Genomic DNA, 25688 nt, shown 5'->3' on the forward strand with positions numbered 1-25688 from the left:
GTTTCTGTGGGCAAGCAAGTTTATGATGAAGTACAGCTTGCAAGGTCCACCACAGGGCCACTTTGGATGAATGGAATTTCAGAAGCAAGTTCTGAAAGTAATGTTTTGGTTGCTAGGAATCAGTGAGGGCTGCAGTGAAGACATCCAAGCTCATCCAAGAGGACACTAGAGGTGGTATATTTTTTACATTTGTTACCTATTGAAATCAAAAAGAGGACATTTAAAGTGAAAACAAAGCAAATAAGTTTGTAAATTTGATTTTGACCTTTGCACAGCAGGAGACCTGCATCCTGAAGTCACATAATTATATATTATTGATACCAATATGAAAAGCTGCATTATGCGACTGAAAAACAACAATCCCATATGCACTTTAGGTCAGGGACAAAAAAAAAGCTCCAGCAGCCATGATCTTGGCATGCAAAAGATGAAAAGTGAAGGTTATCAGAGAAAGTTACAGAACCAAGGCCTGTGAACAACCGTGTATTGTTAGCAAAGGGAGAATGTCTAATCAGAACTTCAGTCACTGTGTAAAGTTTAGGAAACTGATTAAAGTCAACATTAGTATAATAGTTAGAAATCAAAAAAGAAATAGTAGAAATAAAGGCTTTGACTAGAAATCCAAGTGAAAGGACATTTACCAATAGAATACTGTAAGGACTGTCCTTTCAATTCCTTCTTTTAATTTTAATTCCTTCTTTTTCTTGATCAAGACTTTAGGAAAATTAAGAAGTGAACAAAATATACTGATAACAGAAGTTCATGAAGTATTAACACTAATAGAGAATTAGATGACTGTGGAGGAATGATGACATACACATGGTGTTCTGAAAGGAAATGAGATGAGGTATAATAGCACTGAGTAAGAGTTAATTCGTTTAGTAATTCCTCAAGACTTCTGGTGTCAGCTTGGTTCACATCTGCTAGAAACAGCTGGCTTATAGTAGTCAATCATAAGAGGACCCCTGCTGTGACAATAAAGGGGAGGGGAAGTAGAGGACAAAAGGAAGAAAGTACCTAAAAACCATTGCAAGACTCACCTGGAATACTGAAGAGAGCTCTGATTTTAAAAAAATGCATATAAATTAATTCAGATAAACTATTAGGTTGCCTGACAAAATAGAAAACCTAGCAGAGTAACAGAAGAAAAATAATTTGCTTGATTTTGCATGGTTTGGCTACAGCAAAATGAAAGCCAGGATATGAGATTCTTCTAACAGACAAAAAAATGAAGAATGAAGACAGTAACAGCACAGTGAGGCTTAAACCACCCACAAAGCCAGGATGAAAGTTAGTAATCAGCATTAGTCTTGCATAGTTCATGTTTGGAAGAGAAATATAGTAAAATCACAGTCAGTGTTGATTATTTCATGTGTATCTTATCAAATGGCTTGCTGGTAGCTTTGGTTTGTTCTTTTTACCTGACATTCATTTTGGATGTTGAAAGCACAGAAGGATGAAATGAAGATTTCTGGGATAAAATACTCCGGTTAGCAGCATTCGGAGAATTGCGCGGCGAGCGCCGGAGGTTACTGGGAGTGCAGGTGTTGGAGAATCTGCCTCTTCCTGGATTTGGGCTGAATAAAAATCTTTTGCCACTGGCTTGTTTCTAGGGAAAACCAAATTCTGAGTTACCAGACTGCTGAAAATCTGTCTATAAAGCAGCCAAGAGGAAGGGAGAATGCACAGTGAATCAGAACCATATGGCCTCTTCAGTTTTCTCCCTCTTTTTTTTTCTCTTTAAAAGCATATTTTAAATGTATTTTTATTATTATTAAATTGACCAGACAACACATACCTTAGAACATGGAGTGTCTTTTTCTGATGCTCTTAAAGAATTTGATTTTCTGGTCAGCACCTGGAAATAGTAATTTGTCTGAAGTATACATTGATACAATATATGTCATAAAAAAAAAAAATCAATGTAGTCTCATTCATTGTTACTGTTTGATATAGAGCTGGCAGAGCTAGAGTAAATGACCTGAATGATTCTATGTCCATTGACATATTAATGCATACAGTCATTGATACATTACTGCCACTTCTTTTAGGTTCTACTGCACTTTGTGAGAGGCCTGTGAGCAACTTTCACCCATGTGAGGGTGAAACACAAGAACTGAGAACAATAGATATTGCATGTATTTTTAAGGAGAACCATATGCAGCCATGGGATGATAGGCACAAAAGAGAAACTTAATATTTAATTCCTGCTCTTTGAAAAATAATCTATTCCCTTGGTTAAATTTTGCAGCAATTCAAGCAGTTGTAAACAAAAGTTCCAGATCTTTCACAGAAATAATTATGACAATTATTTTTACTTGGAAACAAAAAGTTAGTTTTCGATTTCTACAGCTGTACACTGTTAACGTGTAGAAACTTGTATAGTTCTATAAGTTATATACAAATAACTATATATAACTAATTATGTAGGACTACAGTTAAATTTCATTGGTTATAACATTCCACTGCATGTTCTCATGGCCAGCTACTTACTGATCTAAAGAAACCGGGTAAGACTTTTACAGAAAGGCCCTGGAAATAAATTAATATGCCAACAGTGGGTATCTTCCTGTGTTATCTCTTACCTTGACTGCGCTGCAACTTTCATTCAGTTTTTTTTTCCTCTCAATGTAGTCAGCAATAGATTCCATTTTCTTGAATTGAGCCTCGTGCAACTTTTTAAAGTCTAAGAAATTCCAAAAATAAGAAGATTCAAGAGCTGATATGGTTCTAAGGAAGTTTAGTACTCAATAGGAGGATTTTGTGACACCTATTGGTATGGCCTCAAAGAAGTCCATGCATCTCTCTAATTAAAGGCTGTAGACACAGCTGACCAAACAAGACCAGAAGAATCTATTTCACCAGCTACATGGCCAGTTACTTTATGTATGTGTTCCTTTAAGATCACAGCTGGAAAACTCATCAGGATCATAGAAGCATGGTTTGGGTTAGAAGGGGCCTTTAAAGATCATCTAACCCAACCCCCAAATTCTGCAGTTAAAGAAAACAATAAATACCTCTGCATTTGAGATGATTTAATGCATTTTAAGAAGTGATGAGCATAAGCTAATTTATCGTAGTACAGCACAACCATAGTATTTATAAAGTACAAGTAAAACAAGCAGGACTAATAGCATGTATGTGTTCCTGTTCTTTGAAAACCATTAATGCAAGTACTGTATTGAAAAGTCACCTAAATGTTCAATAAACCAGTTTTTTAACATACATGCCAGTCATTTCCTACAAGTTGGAATATGTACCTTGAAATGTAACATTTGGGAAATTTTTTTTTGCTTGCTTGCTTTTTAAAGAGAAGATATTCTTTTATTTGAGCAGGAATAGAAATTTGAGTTGTAAAAAGCTAAGTCAAGTTTCCCTTTACAACACATCTCTTTCTAAAGATGGTAGGTAATCTTACTTGGTGTGGTAGCTGTCATTCCTGCTCTTGCAGACTTAGATGCACGGCTTTCACGTAAAGGGATCTTCCTTCCTGCAGGATGAGCATCACCTGGGACAATAAGATTAGACAAAATCATTACAACTCCTGGAAGATGATTTAAAGTAATCACAGTGGTTTTAAATATTGTTCCAATGTTTGTTTCAAAACACAATTTATCATCTCAAAGTGGGTTTAGGTTTTGAGAAATAAAACCAGCTGGAATAGGTATGTTCTAAGTCTCTCAAAAGTGTTTTAATTGTTTTTTCAGTAATAATATATCTTGACAAACCACAAGCCCAGCATGAATCCTAAAGTCCTATTAGGTTAGTATATTATGACAGTAAGATATTTTCAGGGAAAGTTTACCAGAGAACTGTGCTTGTGGTAAACAAAAACTTTAAATTCACAGGCCTGGATCAGTGTTTTTTTAAATGTTGATACTAAAGAAGAAATAGCTTTCGACCAATTTTTTTGCCACTGCCTTATTTCCATACAGAGTCCAAGTTATTTTTGTCATCTCTGCTCTCAGGTATAGTAATAAGCTCATGCTTACATTTTAATGATTAATTTTCTTAAGAAAAATATAAGGTAAAGGCTTTACATCAAGTTCAACATTTGCATATCAAGAGCAAGCATTTGCATTTCTGGTCATTCACATCCCCTCAAAAGTAAACTTAGATGACCTGAATATATTGAAAGAAATCCTTATTGGAAACCAATACTGATGTGCAGTTAAAAATAATTGTTGAAAAATCAATTTGTCAATATTAAATGCAGACACTTGTTACTAAAGCTGTAGGAAGAGATGAGCACTGTACCAAGGGTCAGGATGAGTGCTGCCTCAACCCAAGCATCCTCCACACACCCTATTGCTTTTGGTTTTAAAACCAACCTTCATACAAAAACCCACATTTGAGTTAGTTCAAAATTATTGGTGGTCTCCCATAGGATTGTTCTTGTAAATTCTATGAAACAAGAATATCCATAACAAACTTACAGACTACATACACTGAGCCTAACAGAGCAAATGCAGGTGTGTATCTTACTTGACAGACCCCCAGCAAAACTCCTACACTGCAGAAGTTGTGGATTTGTGTTACAATATGGTAAACAAGTAACACAAACTCAAACCAGACCAATTTTCTTCTGGTATTCTCAAAACAAGGTACGGATCAACAGACATGCCACAAAAATCTTTGAAGACACAATAAAATTATATTTTGGGTTTTTTAAGTAGAACAAATTAAAGTTACTTTCATCCAATTTTCTACTTACGTTGTTCTCCCCTGCCTTCAGTAGAAGTCTTCTCTGTTTGTTTCTTCTGTCCAGTACCCATCTCTGGATTCTCAATAGCTCGCTCTTCAGTTATTTGGTTTTTGTTTTGTAATACCTTCTGTCCCTTTTTGTGCTCACCCTGAGGCACTTCATTTTCTTTCATTTCAGAATGCACCTGCAATTCCAACATACTTCATTTAACCAGTTTGTTCCAACTGGACATAAAGAAAGGCAGTTGTTCTGAGGACACTGAGTCAGTGGAACAGATTGCCCAGAGAGGTGCATAGCCTTCATCCTCAATGGTCTCCAATACCAGACTGAATAAAGCCTAAAGCACTGTGCTCTAACCTCATAGCCGAGTCTGCTTTCATTGGGAGACTGAACAGGAGATTTTCTGAAACTGAATTAACCTGTGAAATACTTACCCTATCACTTCACAAACTTAGATATCTTAGAAAGCTTTGACATGCATAGCCCTCACATTTTAGTATAAAATTGCCTTTGATAAAAGTTAATTGTTTGCAACTAAAAATAAATTCACTGGGGATGTTACTTTTTACTGTTTTACCGTACAGTTCTCTAACACTAAAAAACTAACACTTCCACATTTTCTCATTTCCCTCCTCCACCTCTGAAAGTAAAAGTCTTTCAGATAGTTCTTAATTTACCTACTCCTTGTAACTCAAGAAAAAAAAATCTACCTTCATCTCACCTTGAAACTTTCTCTCTCTCAGTCACACAACCATAACAAAAAAAAAAAAAAAAAAAAAAAAAAAAAAAAAAAAAAAAAAAAAAAAAAAAAAAAGTTTAGGCAATTGCGCAATTTCTGGTAATTTTTTCTGTATCAAAAAAGCAAGAACAGCCTTATTTTAGATAAATTCTGAAACACACCTTAGATTCAGAATACTACAATGAACTAGTGAAAGTAGTCCTACATTCAGATAAAGTGTTTGGAATTGTATATTTCTTAGAGGAATTTATTTTCTTGAAGCAACGACTAGCAAGTAGTGTCTGTTTATTACGGCACAGTGCATAGATATACAAAACTCAGTGCTACAAAAGATCAGAATGCTTGCATACGAATTTTAATACATGTCTATACACACACAAACACACATATATAAGCATATACCATCTAGAAATGGTGATTGAAAAATCAAGTGTGCTCAAATTATGCTCATAGGAAGGGAGGACAATCAGCACATAAAAGCATGCAATGTAAATCACCTGATTCTCATCAGAAAGCACTGGCTTTTCTTCACCAGTATTAGTTTCCTCATAGGAGTTCCTCTTTTTTCTTGTCGTTTTCTTGTCTTTACCACCTCTTTTTGTAATGAAACGCACTGAATCAGACATAATTTCCTCCTGATTGCTCAGTTCATCCAATTTAATGGAAGCAGATGCACTCTTTACAGGACCCTGTAGCAGAAAAATACTATAATTGGAAGATATCTAACACAAATATAAATTAAATACTCCAGAGATAGTTTCAAATTTATTACTGAAAAGGTATTTTACACAGAGGATAAACAGTAACATGCCATCTGGCAGTGAAGTAATCAAGAAACTGGCACTATCTAGCACTATCCCCTATGCATCAAAGCCCATTGTTTGGAGACTTCAAACACAATTTCTAAGATTGGTTTATCATATTTCATTTCAATAATATTATAAAAACCTAATATTTTATATTTGAAACCTAACTTGCATGATACCATTACCTTCCCACATTTGTACATTTGTGGAATACTCTTCACCAATAAAAACAGGGCTCCTTTCCTGCTCATGAAAATTTTAAAAAAGCTGACAAGGTTTACACCAGTTCCACAAACCTTTAAAGAAGACTTTTAAGGGATGCACTTAAAAGAAGATGTGCTTTAGAAAAAGCAGAGAACAAATTCCTTCAATCAAACACTTCAAAAACTTTGCCACACTCAAAATAATTCAGCTTACAGAAAACTTAAAAAAAAAAGTTAAGAAACAATACACCAAGAGGCAAATAAAAGAAGTAGCACAACTGTATTGCTTTCATTATAGTGGAAATAAGCTTTAGTAGATGCAAACCACTTTCCAATTAGTATCTAGTCCCCTTCATGCAAAATGAATAAAATACTCTTATACTTGGTACTGAATAGTGTCTGCAGCCAATCAAGCAAGAATTTGTTCAGTGGAAATTAAATGTTATTGTCCATAGAGAGTAGTTTTGTACTGATGCAGAAAAATACATTGTTGATTTGGGCAGCTGAAAGGAAATCAGCTTTCAGTCATAGAGGCCACTTCAAAAGTAGCATCAACATATCTATTTCTGTCAGTACATAAGTACTTTAAACTAAGGGCACTAAGAAGAAAAAGGTATTCCTATTACAGTTCCCATCATGGTCAAAAACAATCTTCAGCACAGGCCCCACTCTATGAGTTACAAAATAATGTTTACATTTCTTAAAAGCAATGGCTGATTTATGATCTGTTACCGTATTTTCACTTTCTTCTTTTGTCCCTCCAAAGTGTTGCTTCAATGATTCCAACAACTTGTCTGCCTGAAGTGAAAGCAAAACAACACATGAAGAAAACAGTCCATTATGTCATTGAAGAATTGCATAAGCCCAGCCTGCATCCTAGAAACTGATTCAACAAACAAGCAGAATCCAAACAATCCTCAACCCAACAGAATAAGGCAAACCTAGGACGTAGTTCGAGTCAGTCAATTAGAGAAAGTGCCTAAGGGCACAGATAAATACGCAGCACATTCTCCACAGAGGCACAAAGGCAAATTTCACTAAGTTTCTCCCGACCTGTCTGCTTTCCAGGTTAATTGTTCAAGGAATGAGACGAACTGTTTTAAGCCCCACAGCGCAGCTGAACTAGAATTAAAATTGTATCAAATTTCTGCAATTGCTTCCGTCTTGCCCGTGCTACACACAAAGCACCCTTTGCATCCCTCGCATACATTCAGCAGTAATAGTAATAAAACAACAATGAAAACACGCCATTGATAACTCAGGCTATGAAAGACTTTTAAACACCTAAGTGGAAAGGTCAGCAAAAAAACCATTCAAAATACCCCCAAACTAACATTCCCAGAACAACTTTTTAGTCCTGTGAGGACAGGGAGTTGCCTTGTCTGCCCAAGCCGTGGATTTCTTTAGGGCTTTATGATTTCTGCCATGGCTGGCAGGGCCTGCCAGGAGCGCCCGGCCGTGTCCCTCATGCCCCCGCAGCTCCGGGCAGGCCCTGGGGCCTCCTTAAACCTCCCCCCCTTCATCGCCACCGCCAAACGCACCCTCCCCTCCCTTAAGGCACCGTGTTCTCACTGCTCCGCCCACTCTGCGTCGTAAAAAAACCCAAACAAGCCTAACCAAAAAAACCCAAGCCAAACAAACAACCACCCCAGTGGGGGCAAACGGCGCGGGGGAACAGGCGAGCCATCGGGGCGTGGAGAGGAGGGGCAGGCGCCCCCCTCCTCCTTTCTCGATGCCCGGGGGACACTGGAGTGCCTGCCCCATCCCGGACGGCAGCACAGCCCCCGGGCCGCCCCAGACCCAGGAGGGGTAGCCCTGGGAGGCCGGGGACGCGTTCCCTCGGCTCACGGACGGCTACGGGGGCACCCCAGAACCCGGAGTTTCGTGGGCAACGCTCCCTCGCAGCCGCCCCGTCTCACCCGAAGGTTGGCCCTCAGCCCGGCGGCCTTGGCGATGCGCTGGAGCTCGGCATATTTCAGCACCTCCAGGTGCTGCGGTGAAACGAGCGCCATGACAGCAGCTCCCACCGGCCAACCGACACCGCCCGCGCCGCCCCCGCCGTTCGAACTGGCCCGCCGCGCCAGCCCATTGGCTGGGCCAGGGAAGGGGGCGTGCCCCGAGGGGAACTGGGCGCGGGATTCACCAATGGCGGCACAGTCCGCCGCGCGTGCTTATTTTCAAGCGGTCCCGGCAGAGAAAGGCGCGCGCCGTGCGGGCCGCTACCCAATAGCCGCGGGCGGTGAGGATTGACGCGCCTACTTGACCAATGGCAAGGCAGAATTGCGAACCGCGCTCCAATCGCGAGGCTCGGCGGGCGGGCCCCGCGCTGGAGCGCTCGGCCGGAGGACATGGCGGTACGGCGGCAGCTGCTACAACTCTTGAAGGACCCGCAGCCCACCGGGACCATCGTGGTGGAGCGGCCGTCCGTCCCCGCCGCTACTGCCTGGACGTCGCCCCCGCCGCCCCCGCCTCCCCCGCCGCCGTCACCGCCATCGCCACCACCGTCGTCGTCGTGTCCCATGCCGCCAGGCGCGATGCCGGCGTCGCCGCCGCGGCGGCAGGGCCCGCTGCCGGAGGACTGCGCCGTGTTCCACTGCCGCGGCTGCTGGGCCGTGCTGGGGGACTCGCTGCAGCTCTGCGGGCAGGAGCCGCCGGGGCTCAGCGTCCTCATCTGCTTCAGTCAGTGCCTCCTCGGGCCGGCGGGGGCCGGGCGGGGCTTGGTCCGGGGGCTCTCGGCTGCAGCGCCTCTCTCTCTCTTTCTCCTTAGAAGTCACCAGCGATGTGGCCTGGGAGGACTCGCTGCTGGTCGGCCTCGAGGGCTCCCTCCTGGGATGGTGCGTGGCTCCCGTAGCTGTGGCATCGGGCAAAGCCGGGCTCCTCCGGCCTGTGCGAGAGGTTCTCAGGGGCTTGGCAAACTCCCCAGTGACTTCTGTACCTGTCTCACACTTCGGATGGAGAAAGCTTTTGTAGGGATGTAGTTTTCACTTGAAATCAAGTTTTGCTGCCCTAACCTCCGTAGGTGGAGAGAAACATTCGAGCAGTACAATAGTAGACAGCTTACTGAACTTGTAGATCCCTTTCTTCCCTCCCCTAAAAGGTCTCTTACTTAAAACATCTCTGGGTTTTTGTTTGGTTTGGTGGGTTTTCGGTTGGTTTGGTTTTCCGGGGAGGGGTGGCTTTTGGTTGGTTGGTTTTTCTTAATACTGAAAATAAAAAACTTGTGCTGCCCTATTCATGAACTTACAGTTAGCAAGGTTTGGTAACTCAGTCTAATGGGAAGAATGTAAAATGTAATCTAGGGGCTTACAGAACCAGTAACTTGTTTAAATTATGTTTAAAAGCTATTTTACAAACTGTCAGGACTGGGAATTTTTTCAATATAAGACTTGCTCTTTATTTTTTTCCTTGCCCCTCTCTCTGCATGGGGCAATAATCGGCTTCATTAGAAAGAATTTTCACCTGGCACATGCATTGTTTTATCATTTAAATCATGTTTGAGTAGAATAGTCTAAACCACTCTGTGATAATAAGATGTGCATTTCTTTCCTTAATAGCAACTTCACTTTAATTAGAGAGATTACTTCTTTCACAACATACCCAATTTTTTATGGTCATGTTATTTTTGTACATATTGGGTTTTTTTGAGGAGGAGGCGTTATTATGCCTTGCATTTTGCCCCAATGGAACTGAAGGTTCTATGCCCTCTGACAAAATGCAGCATCTGTGGTTTCAAAAGCTTCTGTTTAAGAATACTTTTCCCTTCCTCCTTTTAGTGCTTATTATTTATTATCCTGTCAGTCATGTGGCTTGGCTGTGGGCTTCATTCTTTATTCTTCTGGCAGTGACCTGGCCTATCTCCGAGGCTTGTTCTGTTTCTTCAAGGACAGCATCATCTGGTGAGTACACTGTATTCTTATGGTCAGTCACTTCACAGGTAGCTGTAAGTTACTGTACAACCAGCCTACAGCTAACAAAAGTGGTTTGACTTTTGTTGAGCACATTGGTGTGGGATTTTAATATCCTTGACGTCTAAATTGTGTTGCTGTGAATCCCTTTGATTTGACTTGTACCTCCTGCATGTCCTTGTGTAATGTCGGACTTCTAATTTAGTTGTGTGCAATATTGAAATCTCTTCAGTTCCAGATTCATTTAGCTAACAAGGTATCAAAGTGATTCCATGATAGCTGGAGGACTGGACTATAGAAGCTGTAAATTACTTATAGCTGGTGATGAGAGGATCTTGATTCCAAAGTAAAACCATTGTTATGTTTTGAATATTTTCATAATTATTATTTTTTGGCAACAACCTTGTATCTGCTTTAAAATCATCTTAAAACATCGGTCTAAAGAATGCAACTATAGGTTTTATAGCCATTTTTCTTGTGTTTTTTTCCCTTTCCCCTTTTGTTATCCAGTTACTTCTTACAAAACCAAATGATTATAGAAGCTTCTAAGGTGAATTTTCCAGCTGTGACCTTAAAGGAACGTATGCATAAGGTAAGATTTCCACAATAATGGAAAATACTTTTAAAATGCTGATAATTTTGGACATTAATTCAAAAACATTGATACAATTGTAGAGTTGTTAAGTGCCTAAGATTGAGAAAATGCTGCCTTATATGACAATAACTGACTCAATGCATGAGATGTGGAACATTTTCTAAGACGCCTAAACTGCAGAACATACCCAGTTCTAGCTAAATTTTGGCAAAAGTTTGTTACCCTTTTATCTCTATACCTTGCAAAGAAAAAAAAAACAAACCCAAAAATATTTATACAGACTTGGCCTAAGTATTACAATTTGTGTTGTCATTGTTAAAGAATTTAAAAATAGAATTTTTTGATTTTAAAGGGATTTTAAAAAGTTATATTTTTATGTCTGTGTAAGTTCAAAACAGCATGGTAGTATTTGTAGTTTCAGGGGCAACTCTAGAATCTCCCTGCTGTTTGGTCTTCAAATTGGACATTCTTACCTGTAACCTGACTAGTTATGTTAGTTAATTGCCTGTGCAAATAAAGTTATTGTGTGTAGGAGACAGCCAATGAATATATCCAGTATTTACGTGATTATTTGTTTCTTACTTTTTTTGGAGTTGAGTTTAGATTTTAGTTTCTCTTGTAATGGGCCTTTGACATTTTTTAAGTTTTGTCCTCTTCCAAGTCATCTTACAGTTTCTATAAGATCAGAGTGTTTTTATAGGTCAGGTTAGGCTGAGATGCAAAAATCTTATCCAGGTAAAACTTCTGAAGTCAAGACATGATTTAGTAAAAATATGTGATTGAAGTAAAAATATGTTAGCACTTCATTGCAAACACAAATTATGTAACTGTAGAGAGTTTGCTTGTTGACTAGAAGAAGCTCAAGCACCTGCCTTTGCTTTTTGATACATGTCCACATGTAGTCCTAAGCTAGTGATGAAACAGTTTGTCCACATACTCTCAAAGAAGGTCTCTGGCTGTGTGAAAACTTGATTTAAGCAGGAAAGATCAGATTAATCATAGTAAAACTGCAGCAACTCCATCTCCTTGAGTAGTTATTTCCATTATGTCCCTGGAAGGGCTGATACTGGCACACTTTCATCCATCTCCAGTTTGCAGTGCAGCCTTCTGATCTAAGTGCTGCTTTTGTCAGTACTAAAGAGGCAGTATAGAGGTCAAGCCCACTATATTTTCACAGAATCATTTCTCCTTTCCCATCTTGAAAGTGAGCTGCCCTTTAGCCACTTAAAGTGGGGCACAGGTCATTCAAAGATCAAGTGTTTTTTTGCTGATTTTGACACTTGTAATTCCTCTTTTTTTCTAGATAAAAGAAAAGCTTGTGGACTTCAATGGTCGCGTAGAATTAGTGATGAGGAAGCTGGAGAAACTGGAACAAAATAATTATGTAACAGAATGGCAAAACTCTTCAACAGCTCCAGATGACCTACTATCAGGAGATGGAAGAGTTAATGCCAACTGATACCCATTTTCAAGAAATGCTGGAGTTGTTTCTGCATCTCTGCTGAGTTTGGTCATTACAAAGAAATAATGCACCAGACCAGGTTTGAGTGTTGATCTGTCACTTTATCTCTGTGTGGAAAAAACTGATGATGAGGTGCATTTCTTCAGGGGAACACCTGAAAATCTGACATAATGAAGTTCTGCTTGGAAGACTGAATAGCTCACCCATGCACTAGGTCACTCTCTGAGGCTGTGTAACTGTGGCTTTGGTTTTTCTAATGACTTCAGGGGGAAAACCAGCCATTGAAATACTGAAGTCAGGTTTCTGGAGCTATGCAAAACATACTTAACAAGGTGATGTGATATTCAAGAGACACCATTACAAACTGAACATTCTTAGAGACCTAAAGCTCTTGTCCTACTTTTTAATACAGACAAAATGTTAATGGCAGCCTTGGTTTTAATGGCAGCTAGTTTTTGGTCAAGTGCCTCATTAGCTATATCTGATATGTGAGCCACTGCTAAATGGACTCTTGAATAGTTGTGAAATTTGCTAGTGTGTGTTGCTTGCAAAAGCAGCAGATAAATGCATCACAGACGCTGCAGTGTTCTTAGTGCTTGAGTCTGGATGGAACCATGGAGACAGAATACAAGGTTTTGGATTTCAGGTCGAGGATACGTGCCCACATGCCTGCCAAGTCTGCTGAAGTGCAGCCCCAGAAACGGGACTGAGTCAAATTCTGCCAGCTAAGGCTGTGAGCAACTGCCTTGAATAGATCTGAGCATTTCTGGAACGTCAAACCAAGGAAGTCTTCTGCACAATTGTGGAAGCACTGCTTTCCTGACGTTATGATTTGCCTGTTGCTTTCAATTGGCCAGTTAAGATGTTTCTTAAAAAAAACCTACTCATGGCTCATTGGTATTTCTCTTTTTTGAAAATTGGTTCTGCGTATTTCCAAACATTTAGAATGTAATTTTACAGAAAAGAAAGCACTACTTAGCCTTTGTTACTGGGACAGAATACCCCTACTTCTTGTTTGTTGGAAGATTTAGGGCCCTTTTCCTCTCCCTTTTGCTGCCTAAAGGGCTAATGTTTTTCCCTAAAGGGACAATGAACTTTATGGAAAGTTTAGTAGTTTTCTGAAGTAGTCCAGAGAGAATTCTATTTAGAATCAGCTTAATTCCAGTGGTGCAAGTTGCCTTCTCCTTCCATATATATGACCAGCAGGTTGCAGACCTCATTGCTGCTGCTGCCAGTTTTGTATTTTGTCTTATTTGTAAAATAAATCAAAATGGGCTTGGAACAGAGGGGAAAATCTCACTGTAAGGCACCTCTATGCTGCTTTCTGGTTGGGAGTTCTGGATGGTCTCAGTTGATCGTGGTAATAAGCAAAACCATAGAGTATCAACAGTCATTCTGCAAAGAGAGGAGGGACTCTCATAAATTCTAATACCACCTTTGTAGTACTTCCTTAGTGCTTCTGTTACTGAATGAGTCTAAGAAATGTAATTGATAATGGGACTATTTGCTTTTGTCCTTTCATTCCAGTTTCTGCATTAAGACTGTTTCTTGCTGTAGAAGACTGTTGATATTTTACATCTATACTATGAATGCTATATTGTTTTGCTTTGTTAGTGTTGATCCCTAAAAGAAAAAGAAAGCTGGCAGTTACATTTTTGTATTACATTAAAAATTGTGAAGAAGGAACTTCTTAAATAAAAGCTGAAATTCAGAAATTCATATTGTGCAAATCATTGCCAATGTTATATGAGTCCTAGGCCTACTTCTTTTCCTTTGATTAATTATGTAGAAAGAAAAGCATTACTTTATCTTGCTTGGGTCCTCATTTGTTATGAAGCATTAAAGTAATGGTTCCTCAAATCACATTACTTAGCATGAATTTAAAATAATTAGTATGTGCTGAAGAATAGCTGGTAAATTTTTAAACTGCATTTATATAATCTTTGAAACTGGGAGGACCTCTGCCAACCACAGAAGAAATCTTTCACAAGTGCAGTCACCAAAACAATGAACAATACAGACATAAACCGTTTTCTGAGGAGCCTTGTTACTTTTAGGCAATCAATACAAGAAACAGAGGGGGTTTGCTACCTTCTAAACTAACCCTTGAAGCTCTTAACTGATAAGTTATACGTCTTAGAATGAGTGGAATAACAGCTTTTGTTTAGCTGCTGTCTTAAGCAGAAGCTCTTGTGCCTGAAGTCTGCTGGGACAGCTGGCCCCAAAGCAGGTATTCAGCATATGGGAATTCAGCTCTAATTGTTAAGTTCTGACAAAACTACAGCATGTACACCTCAGAAGTGGAGTGGAATGTACAGTAATGTGATTCATTTGTCTTCTGAACAGATGACACATCCAGTTTTAGTGCATTCTCAGCCTGTGCTGCTTTATTGCTAAAAAAATTTGTATACAGGTGCAGAGTTTCCAGGTTCATTTTTAAACAGTTCCTCTTTACAGTGTCAAAAGAATAAAATCTTATCTTGAAATCCTCAAAGATGCATAGATATAAAAGCAAGCTGCCTTTTGGAAAAAATCAGAATTTGCAGGGAGACATTCTTTCACTATTACGATGTAAAACGTGTGCAATGGGAGTACATAGTTCATAGTCACACCAATAATTTCCTCCACTAATCCATGCAAGAATGCTATCAGAAGTTCAGTGTAAGTATTCTTTAGCCTATTAAGTACTAAGGTAATTTTTAGGAATTTATATCTAATACTTCTCCTTTGCTGTTATATTTTTCAAAAGGAAAATGACTTCACTGACATCCTGAAGTATCTCATTCCCCAGGTTATACTGAAGGGAAATACAAAGGATACAATGGCTTACTCATTACAAAAAAAAAAAAAAAAAATTAACAGACTTTAAAACCATGCATAGTGTTTTAAAGAATTAAAAATGACCATGGCTAATCACTGGGCTAAATTTGTCTTGGAAATTTTCTTCTTTCTTGAAGAAGTTGGCTCAAAGACTTTCTTCAGTCTAACTTGTGATACCATGGAATAGTTATCTTCTTTTATAATATCCCTATCTTCATTTGGCAATCCTTACATAGCTAAAAAGAGCATTCATGGGTAAAACCACAATTCCCATTCTAAACCCAAAACACAGTGCTTTATGAATGACTGACTATGAAGTACAAACAAGAGTTAACTTGACACACCTTTTCTTCCTCCAAGACACTTTCTGCTAAAGAAAGAGGGCTGGGCCTCTGGACATGGAGAAGTGTTCTGCACAAGTTAAGCCCACTTAAAAAATTAAGCTAAGTACAAGTATGGAATTCTGCAGTAACAAGCCAGTATTTCAATATGTTTTATTACAAGTTTAAACTTGGAAAAGTATTAGTGATGTAGGCTATGCCACATCTCTCTTATTTTCAAACTGTCAGCAGAAATTGACTGCATTATCCACTAAGAGATCTGAATTACAGAGAACACACTAAAGAGTTTACAGAAAGATGGCACCCAAATTCCCTTTTATTTAATAAGTGAAATTAAAAAAAAGACAATTGCAACCTCTGTTGCAGAAGATGAAGACCTTCAGTGATTAAATCTCATTTTCTGTTTTTAAAAATCTCTTTAAAGAACTTAAAAAATATACAAGATTATCAGTATTTTCAGGTTCATTCCTGCAGATGCCATTATTGCTGGCTAGTACCAGTATGCTTCAGTACAGCTGCCTATGTGGCTAGTTACCTGAAAATACTGTCTATTAAAAAGCTATTCAACACCTAAAAATATGTACTGTGCTTATTAATTTCAGTCTTCTCCAAATAATTTCTCTCACATTCAAGCTCATTACCTACTGTCTGGCAAATACTACACTCAATTTGAGTCTGTGGTTTCCATTACTTGTTTGTTGGCTTGGGTTTTGGGGTGATTTTTTTTGTGGGTTTGGTTTTTTTCTTTCCCACCAGTTGCTCCCCCTACACCATGTAAGAAACTCTGCACCCTTTTCCTTGCTACAGCTGCAGCAGGTGAGAAACCTCATCTCGCCTCTAAACATGCTTAGTTCATGCCCTGCTTTTTACATGCTCAGGACAGTGATATGAACCAGACAAGAGGTTATAAAGGCGAGTTCTGCTGATCCTGGTTCCTGATTTACAGTTTTGGTGCCATGCTTCTGTCCCTATCTATACATTCTGCCCCCTTCTCTACAGAGGCAGCACATTCTCTAAAAAAAAAACCCAAAATTTGAGAATCAAAGCAGGAAGTTCAAGCTATTGGTATATTAATTCCTATTGCTTCATTATGTATAAATGCATATCTCAATTTACTGGTAATAACTACGTTACACTAGACATTTTGAATCATGCATAATTAGAATACTAGCTCTAAGATTTGGTTTGTGGGCCTGTGCCGCTTTCCTTCAGTTTCTCCATGCAGTTCTTCATGCCTAAGGCATTACAAACTACCTACCTTTTATTTGACCTGCAAACACACTCATTTGGAGGGGAAGTGGAGAGAAGCAGACAGGATTTACATAGGACACACTGAACAGAAAATTATCTTCTATCTTTAACTTTAGATGGGGTAAAGTCTTGGGAATCTGTCTGTATTATAACCCGGTACAGAGGCTCAGAGACAGAAATAAACTCTGCTGACATCATGAACACTGACACTTTCTCTAAAACACAGGAGGAAGTGTAGAGACTGAAAGGGAACAGACATCAGAATCCATAGTTAGTGTTCTGCACTGTTCAACAAGACATCCTGGTTCAACTGTTGGCTTTTGTGTGCCAGTCAAAGTGCTACAGGGGCAAAATGCTGGGTCATTCCATGAAAGAAATCCAGTGGAATCTAACTTGAACTGTCATTCTGCAGCTCCGTACCTAACCAGCCAGCAGGATCATTAGGAGGAAGACCAGCCACTTTCCTAAGGATGCAAGAAGTGGTCATTTCTAAGATTTGCTATACATCAAAAATTACTTTATCTTCAATATTGTTTTCCTCTTCTGCCCGAAAAAAACAGACTGCCAGCTCTTGACAGTGTAATCCTCGTGTAAAGTGTTAGTATCCTCAAGCTCAGTACAATTTCTTCTCACTTACTATCAAAAAGTCTTTGCAAGACTTTCTTTTTTCTCCTAAATTTGAAAATTACCCTCAATTTCAGAAGGTACAATTCCCAACACAAGGGAATTGGTGGCCAGACTTTCTGAGCAGCACTACTGGATATACAAACAAAATATATTTGTATCATCTGGGTTTAGTACTGCTAAAGGAGGCATGTCATTATACTGATCATAACACCTTTGATATACCACACCCAAGTACGGTAGCACCTAACACTTCCACTTAGGTTTAGAAGCTGTTAAATCAAGGAGGTTGAAGCAAAAGTCATGCCATAGAACAAGAGCTGAAGGGCAAAGGGATTCCTTTTGTTGCTGTGAATAGTAATTCCTAGTCTCGCAGCCCACAGAATTCAGATCATTATTAGAAGCCTGAACTGGGAAGTAGATAGTTTGCCTGGCTACATCAATCTTTATTTCCTCCCCCCTCTTCCAAGTGGATACATCCTTGAAGAATTCTGTTCAGCCACAAAGTTCATACTTCTGAAGCATGAACATGACTTTGTTTTCATTATAATTTCATTATTATGTAAATGTATTTGCTGACCACAGACCATGGTAAATTAATAATTTCTCTAATATAATCAGAGACCAATCGAATGAAGGTCCCCTATGGCCAGCTTCCAATTTTATCAAAAATTCAACAGTTGGAATTTAAGCTGATTACAATCCTTCAGATCAATTAGCTTTTCATAAGCATATTACATATTAGCCAACACTTAATTTAGACATTCTCATGCTTATTGTGTTACTTTATACTGTAAAAATGCTCACAGCTTTCACTGTTCCATTATCAATTTATGAAGAGCCAAAGTGCTTCACCCCCATGCTTTAAAAACACAAGAAGCTTCCATTAAGCTGGAAGTCAGTCTAAATTACCTCAGCTTTCCAGAAGAAATGCAGCCAGATTGATCTAAACCTCTGTTCAGAATACATTACTTATCTCTTGGGCCATACTGTGTCTATACATGAGGTATCTACACTGAAAAGTGTCAACCAGGAACAGTTTAGAACTCCTCTGTGGCTCTTTTATGCAACCCTTTGATAGGAAATAATTTGTTGGATGCAGATCTACAGGTGTAGATCAATACCCCTCTGTGTTACCAGAGGCTTCACAATACTTTCCTCTGCAAAACTTCAGGCATCAACTGAAATCAATTATGGTCTGAGACAATATTTAGCAAAGCTGAAATTATTTTCTGCTGTAACATCTTTAGAATTCTACAGTTGTGCTTGGCATGTACAAATGTTTTGAGTGTCAAGTGCTTTCTGATGTTTTAATTTATTTTTTTTTAATTTAAAGACTATCTCAGATTGGTCTTTATAAACAAAGAAAATAGAAAGTACTTCCCACCACAAAAGTTTCTAACTTTAGAATCAGGTTCTCTTCACAATACAGTATTTGGAAAAGCTTAGTTCCTCGGAGAAATAGAGCAAGTGCTAGGCTACAAAAGAAAAAAAAAAAATCAGGGAAGCCTCAGCTATCCTTTCAAAGAGAACTGTCTGCCCTTCCCCCAGCACTCACTGACGGTGCTTCAGACATGTGGCAAAGCTAATTTTTCTTTTTTTAATATATATATCAAGTTCATGAAGTTAGTATTCAAGTGCCAAATTCCCTCCAATGAGAGGAACATAAGAAGAATTCACCCTTCTTCTCAGGAAGACTCTTCACACAACTCCCTGCAGCACAGAGCGCCACAAACTTATTTGGTTATTACCCACTTACTCTACTGTACAGTCTTGCTAATGCAAGTTATTTACTATCACATGCAAAACAGTTATTGCTACTAAAGTTCTATTTTCTTATTAAATCATCTTATGGCTTTGTTTGCATCAGGGATTCTTCCCCCTACATACTGTGCTATTTTGCATTCCAGTTTCAGAGGTATTTTTCAATTGATTCTCCCAAGCACTAAACTACTTTATTCAATGGTACAGCTACGTCCATTTAGAATTGAACCTGACTCTTAGCACAGGTCCCCCAGAGCTCTGCTGTAAATGGCCCACCTGTCCAATTTTCTCAGAAATCTGTTAGATGCAGAGAGGTTTGGTTGGTTTTGTTGGGGTTTTTTTCCCTGTTACATACATTAACTCTGCCTGGATTACTGTCATTGCACAGAAGCACATGCTTCTTGATTAATTACTTTAAAGATATATCATACCAAAATTACAAAACCAAGCTACCCATTCCCTCCCTCCCCCTAAAGGCCATTTACAGGCAGGTCTCAGGAAAAAAAGATGCAGTATCCTCTCTAAGCTGAAAGAGAGAAATGCATGAAGAGCAGCACTGGCATCAAATAAAAGACTAATTCCTGGGAAATCAGAGGATGCCATCCACAGAGCAATGCACATCTCAAGAATCATACCAGTCTCCTATTTGACCAGTCCAAGCTGCCCATTGAGTGCTAAATCAATTTCACTTCCCCTGTCTGAACTCTTTTTTTTCTGAAAAAAGCAGAGGGAGAGACAGAAATCATTAAAATTGAGCTTAGAGCTGGAAAGCAAAACTGGAAGTTACCTAAAATACAAGATACTGAATTCTCAATCATACAGGGGTGGGGAATCTCTGATCCATTGGCTAGAGACAGCCTGCTGCACAGAGACAGCCTGCAACATCATTTTCCAACAGCCTTTGACCTTATCATATTCTTTCTTACTAAGATGTATGTAAATGCAGGATCCACCAAAGGTATTTTAAGATTAATAGGACTTCAGCCAAAAAAGGTTCCCCATTCCTGCAATAATGGATAAAAGTCTTCTACGCATAATTAACACATCACATTTTGCAACTATTAACTTACCACACAATGAGGATAATGTTTTGCTAGCTATAATAATCATATAGTCAGATCTGAAAAAAAGAAAAGATTACTTAACAGACTTTGTAAATGATCTGAAGGTAAGAGATGTGTACAGAATGCACACAAACTCCTTAGCATATTCATACTTTTCTGAGTATATCACAGGATGGGTAATAAACGGTTCAATAAAATTGAAAATGGAAGAAAACACCAACAAAGATTAAAAAGAAAATAATTGCACTGATAGAGATGAGAATTATGGATGCTTGCATACTCTAGCTTACTACTGCAGTTGGACAGACAGACAAATATCAAAAAGTCAACTATGATTCTATGAAGCCCATTAAGTGAATGAGTTCCATTTCTAAGGATAGCATTGCCATTGTCAAAGGGAGGATACTGCATGTTTAGACCATGTTTGTAACACTTCTATTGTATCCTTTCTAGTGTTAATTACATTATCATCACTGTTTACTAATAAATTTGTCACTCGGAAATTGTAAAAATACTACTAGGCTCATGCACTGATCCTAACATGGCACTACAGTTTGCTACAAAGCACTAATGCTTATGGAACTATACACATCTCAAAATGGAAGACATTGGTGATTTTGTTGTTTTCAAACAACTTGTAACATCATTTTGTCCACAAGTATTAAAATATATATATGTATATATATATATGAGCTATTGCACATGCCCCTTGTTTTTGTAATCTTTCACATGGGAAGATTTCCAACCAACATAAAAAAAAGCAGAGCAAGAAAAAGTGAGTCAGATGAAGCAGCATTTCCAAACACAGCAGATCTTTAAAGGTGCTGGCCAGGAAGGTACAACAATGGGGGTCTTCTGGGCATGCACTACTGGAGGATTATTTCTGTGAAAGCCACAGATCCTTAACCTAATAAAATCCTGATGTTCTAAAATTAAACTTGAAAAGTAATGCTGCTACACTGTCATGAATAGGAGTCAAGAAAAAAAAAATCAGTAATTCTACTTTGTTGTTTGTTTTTTTTTACAATGCCATGTTACAAAATATTGAGGTTAAGGAGTTTAGATTATCAGCTCTCTAGTCAGATAAATTGGCAATTTTTGTACACGTCCACAGAAAACAAAAATACCTTCCTGTCCCCCAAGTATTTTGTCATCAAGCTATGCAAGAAACAACTGCTATGTCTAACATCAGAGGGCTAAGTATGGGCAGAAGGAAGAAAAGAAAATTCCCAGATTTAAAATCAGACATTTCTTATACCACAAACTTCCCAACCACTGTAATCCTATGTTATGGACAGTATTTTCCGTCACTTAGAGATGGATCCTGCTTCTACAGACATCTCTAATAAATCCTATTGACTTCAATGTAAGGAGGCCCTAAAAGGAAGTGTGCTTTTCTAGTTGCCTCCAATGCCAGAAAGTTCAGACCATATTCAGCAAAGAAATCCTTAGTCAGGCCAAGCTGGCGGTTGCCTCATCAAGCTCAATGTTAACTCTTATCACACAGCTCACCACAATGTTACACACAATTTTAGAGCACCTCTCTGCTCATTAAAGTTGGTGTTACTTTGATATGCAGTGTCCTGCCCACCACTCTCAAGCTTATGTGTCTGCTCTTTCCTTCATGGAAACAAAAAATGGGTAAAGCTGTCATTAAATCCTATTGTTACAAAACAAGTTTAAAGATAGACATTACTTGGAGGATTAGGATCAACATCAACGCTTGTCCTCGCCCTGCTATGGAACTTGGTCCCATAAAATGCAACCACATTTTTGATACCAGAATGCTGCCCTGCCCATCTATGACAAAGATTTAAGAAGGATTTCAACTGTTTGCTTTTTCAGCCATTTTCAGGCTGTCTGGCTCTCTCCAGCAGTTTTCTAAAAGGAAAACAGAAAAAAACCAAGAAATCTAGAACACCTCCCCAACCATTTTAGTATCTCCCGTATTTTAAGCTAGCAAGTCACATTTTCTAAATCACAAGCTTGGAATAAGGTGCACTAAGAAGAGTTTCAGATTTGAGGTGGAATATAATACATATCCCAGTTCTGGTAGTTTTTTTGCCAAAAATCTTACTTGTTATAGATAATCCCACAGCAGGGAGCACATAAACAATATATGCTCCCATCTCAGAATGACAGAAAACATCCAATATAATCATGAATTATGTAGACAAAGAATCTTGTGTAAACATAAGAACAACCAGATTGTGCCTTAGTTTGGGAAGGAGTAAGAAGAGCCAGAAAAAAGACTGTACTAAGTATTTCTGCTCTCAACTCACTCCTCTTACGTGGCTAACATTCCATTCTCTCAGGCCTATTTCTACCTAGATGATGGAAACATACAGGTACTCTCAGTTCTCAGTCATGAAAGAATCAAAAAGCAAGATTCCATCAACAGTAGGAAAAGCTGAAATTGTGTCGAGGAAGCCGGGTGGATAAACTGCAACTTTATACCTCTGGTCTCTTTCATCCCATCAGAAGTTAATTTCTATAATAAAGAAAGATGTTCTGCCCATCTCTTTTACTGTAGAATGGTCTTGTTCCTTTTGATGCTAAGGATTCATAAAAAGCCTGAGGAAGGGAACGATTTAATGCAAACCTAGTCATTATCCTGTTACCCCAGCGGTCTTCAAAGCTTCCTTTTTCTTTGCTAAAAATGAAATTATGCAGAGTAATTTCTTCTTCAGGTGAAAGCTCTTCATATCCTGCGCTTACAGAGGTTCACACATGCAAATACACATTTTGATCACAGACTGGGATACACAGTATAGACAAGGTGATTCTGTATTTGTTCTTGTGCATTAGCTGCTTTATGTGAGTTGACATCTATCTACAAAGTCAAGCCTGGGACCTGGACTAGAAAATACCTGTATGAGATGCCCCTAGTTGTTTGGTAAGTTTCTTTCTCATGTCAGAGCAGAACATGTTCTGGTTTTCCTGCTGCAACTTTTCATATATATCAGGCCAGTCTGACACAGCAATGCATGCAGATACTTTATCTGCTAGGAATTCCAATTTGACACAGTAAAGTACTTAACCTTCCTAAAATTAAGAAGGAAATATCAGTGAAAAACACCAGCTTCCACTTGCATCTGATTACAAAGCATTTTTCATTTTAAAACAGAATGCAGAAAGCTGAATGAAGAGCTGGCACAGAAGACATTTTTTCAGGAAAACAAATGCTGATTTCTGTTACTCTGCTTTTGAGTTTTGATAAAACAATGGGCTACTTCTGTGGGAGAAGTCACCTGGTGAATCAAATGTTTGGTGAGATGATTCAAACAGAAGCGGACAGATCTTTGTTCGTTCAGCTCCATGGAAATGAAGGACGGGTTTTGCTTGCTAGAAGAGAAATATCCACGTTTTATAGCCTTTGAGCAAGTAAGAGGACCACCTTCTTAAATGTCAGAAGAGAATCTGGAATTCCAAATTAAAAAAAAACAGGGAAGGTAGTTTAGGAATCAGAATAAAATACATTAAACATTAAAATGCCCACCAGTTCACTACTCTAAAAGCCTGACTCTAATGGATAAAATTATCTGGTTTCACAAACCCTAATAATCCCTTGGTCTGTAAGATTTTATATCTAACTTTAGATGTCCATAAGCTGGCTAAGGAAACACTTCAGAAATGCTGAACTATACACTTACTCAGAGGCAATGCAGCTAAAAATACAGCACTGTTAATGAGCTGTGGGGCTTCAACCATGTCCCCACTGCAGAGCACGACAACGAGGGGCCGGCGGCAGAGTGTCTGTCCTCTGCTCCGGCAGGGCACGGCTCACAGAGATGTCATCACCTATCACCCAAATAATTATCAAACTGTCATTGCTGGAGAGGAAAATGGCACTTAGGACAATCTTAACATCACATACACTAGGTTCTTACTTTTACTCCTTTCTCCCCACTTATCCACAGCATAGACAAATTTCAGTAACTCATCTTCTCACAGATCTCCTGGCCTTCCATCAGTGATACTCACCTGGTATTACCTGGTCACAGCAGTTGTTAGGACATGATATTTTTGCATTAAGTTGGAAGTTAATATCGGTACACTCCTGCATAGCTATTGTCAGAAATGTTTATTACCATTCTCTTGTATTTACCATTTCTTCTCTAAAATAAGAGTTGCAAAATAGAGAAAGAAAAGGAAAAAAAATAAATCTTTCTCACCTATAAGAACATGAATATTTAACTAACCTCTTCCTCTCTTTTCCCTGTCTGTATTTCTTATTTTAATTACCTTAACCATTCTGTTGATCAAGTCCAGAAACAGTCTTCCAGTGACAATTTCCAGCTCCTATGTCAGAAGCAGTGAGTAGACCATGAAAATGGAAATTTTGTACATGTCACTATCAATCTCTCTTCTGAGTCACTCAAATATTTCAGCTGATCACTGGGTTGACCATTGACACTCAGACTGTTGGGAAAAGTCTTATTCTTACGACGATGTAGAAAAACAGATCTGGAGAGCTGCAATAAAACATGCCAAAGGTTTGTGACAGAGATGAAAACAGAACATAGCCCTTTGTTGCACACCTAAACTACCAGAATATTTTCATTTCTTTCACTGGAAAAAAATAAGTCAAAACTACAGAAGTTTACTGTAATCTTAGAAATTTTGAATGTACCTTTTTTCTATTTGATAATTTACATTTGGTTATTTTATCATTCTTCCAATCCTATCATTTAACAAGTAACATTTTTAAGACAACTATTCCAAGTTAATACAATGACACATTTTGTCTTAACAGAGCAAATAACATCACAGGACAGGGATTTTATAACTTTCAAAGCATTTACCCTTGTTAGAATATATAATAGCCAAATCAATGTTTCTTTAAAGTGAAGCCCAAGCTAAAAGCTGGAACTGTGGCAACACTCTAGTTCTCTGAAAGCACACTACAAAAAATTAAAATCTCAATGACAGAGTTCTTTGGTCAGGGAGAAGGGAACTAAATCAGCCTACAAATTTGATAAGTTTGCTACCTTATATTCAGTACCTAAATAACCTTACAATTGTACTCACCATTGTTTTTGATCATTCCACATCCTCTTCAGTGAGCTTAGAAAGAAAGAGATGAATAAACAAAATTAAATTTCCATCCAGGATGCAACTCATATCATATATGATTACCTGCACAAGACACAAAAAAATTAGCTGTACCTTCCATGAACCAGGTAACATTTTTAGACTTCCTACATAAAACATGCTGATTTATTTTTCAAATTATCAGATATAGCCTCTCCTTTAGTTTAAATCAAGAGAACTGGACCCAAGTGTGGAAGAGCCAGGACACACCAACTTTAAATAAGAGCACTTTCCAGTTTCATGGGACCTGAGATGGACACATATTCTGTCTCCAGTAAGGCACAAAACTCTTTCAAACTACTGCAGTGAGGATGC

The 25688-nt window shown here is 38.6% G+C and overlaps 2 protein-coding genes across 6 annotated transcripts in view; one reads left to right on the forward strand and one right to left on the reverse strand.

Moving 5' to 3' along the window:
* Positions 1-25347, reverse strand: part of NUSAP1 (nucleolar and spindle associated protein 1) — a 29382-nt gene extending 4035 nt beyond the window's left edge. For 2 of the 5 annotated variants that reach the window (XM_083863208.1, XM_083863207.1), the window contains exons 1-8: positions 8373-8474; positions 7186-7251; positions 5942-6133; positions 4715-4889; positions 3419-3508; positions 2586-2686; positions 1799-1858; positions 1422-1609 (exon numbers count right to left, since the gene is read on the reverse strand). In XM_083863208.1, coding sequence (XP_083719334.1) covers positions 1422-1609; positions 1799-1858; positions 2586-2686; positions 3419-3508; positions 4715-4889; positions 5942-6133; positions 7186-7251; positions 8373-8465 — 965 coding nt within the window. In that variant the 5' untranslated portion in view covers positions 8466-8474. Of the gene's footprint in view, positions 1-1421; positions 1610-1798; positions 1859-2585; positions 2687-3418; positions 3509-4714; positions 4890-5941; positions 6134-7185; positions 7252-7394; positions 7410-7787; positions 7965-8372; positions 8475-23530; positions 23700-24524; positions 24755-25310 lie in introns of those variants that run through there. The other 3 variants (XM_083863209.1, XM_083863210.1, XM_083863211.1) reach the window with 3 other exon arrangements.
* Positions 8802-13722, forward strand: OIP5 (Opa interacting protein 5; the record flags this gene model as incomplete). Its single annotated transcript, XM_083864163.1, has 5 exons — positions 8802-9132; positions 9221-9287; positions 10227-10349; positions 10869-10950; positions 12257-13722. 5 exons carry the CDS (start codon positions 8802-8804, stop codon positions 12410-12412), a joined length of 759 nt encoding a protein of 252 aa, XP_083720289.1. The 3' UTR covers positions 12413-13722.
* Positions 25348-25688: the final 341 nt, after the last annotated feature.

Source organism: Zosterops lateralis (assembly GCF_965231275.1).
Source record: "Zosterops lateralis genome assembly, chromosome: 6".
Classification (NCBI taxonomy): domain Eukaryota; kingdom Metazoa; phylum Chordata; class Aves; order Passeriformes; family Zosteropidae; genus Zosterops; species Zosterops lateralis.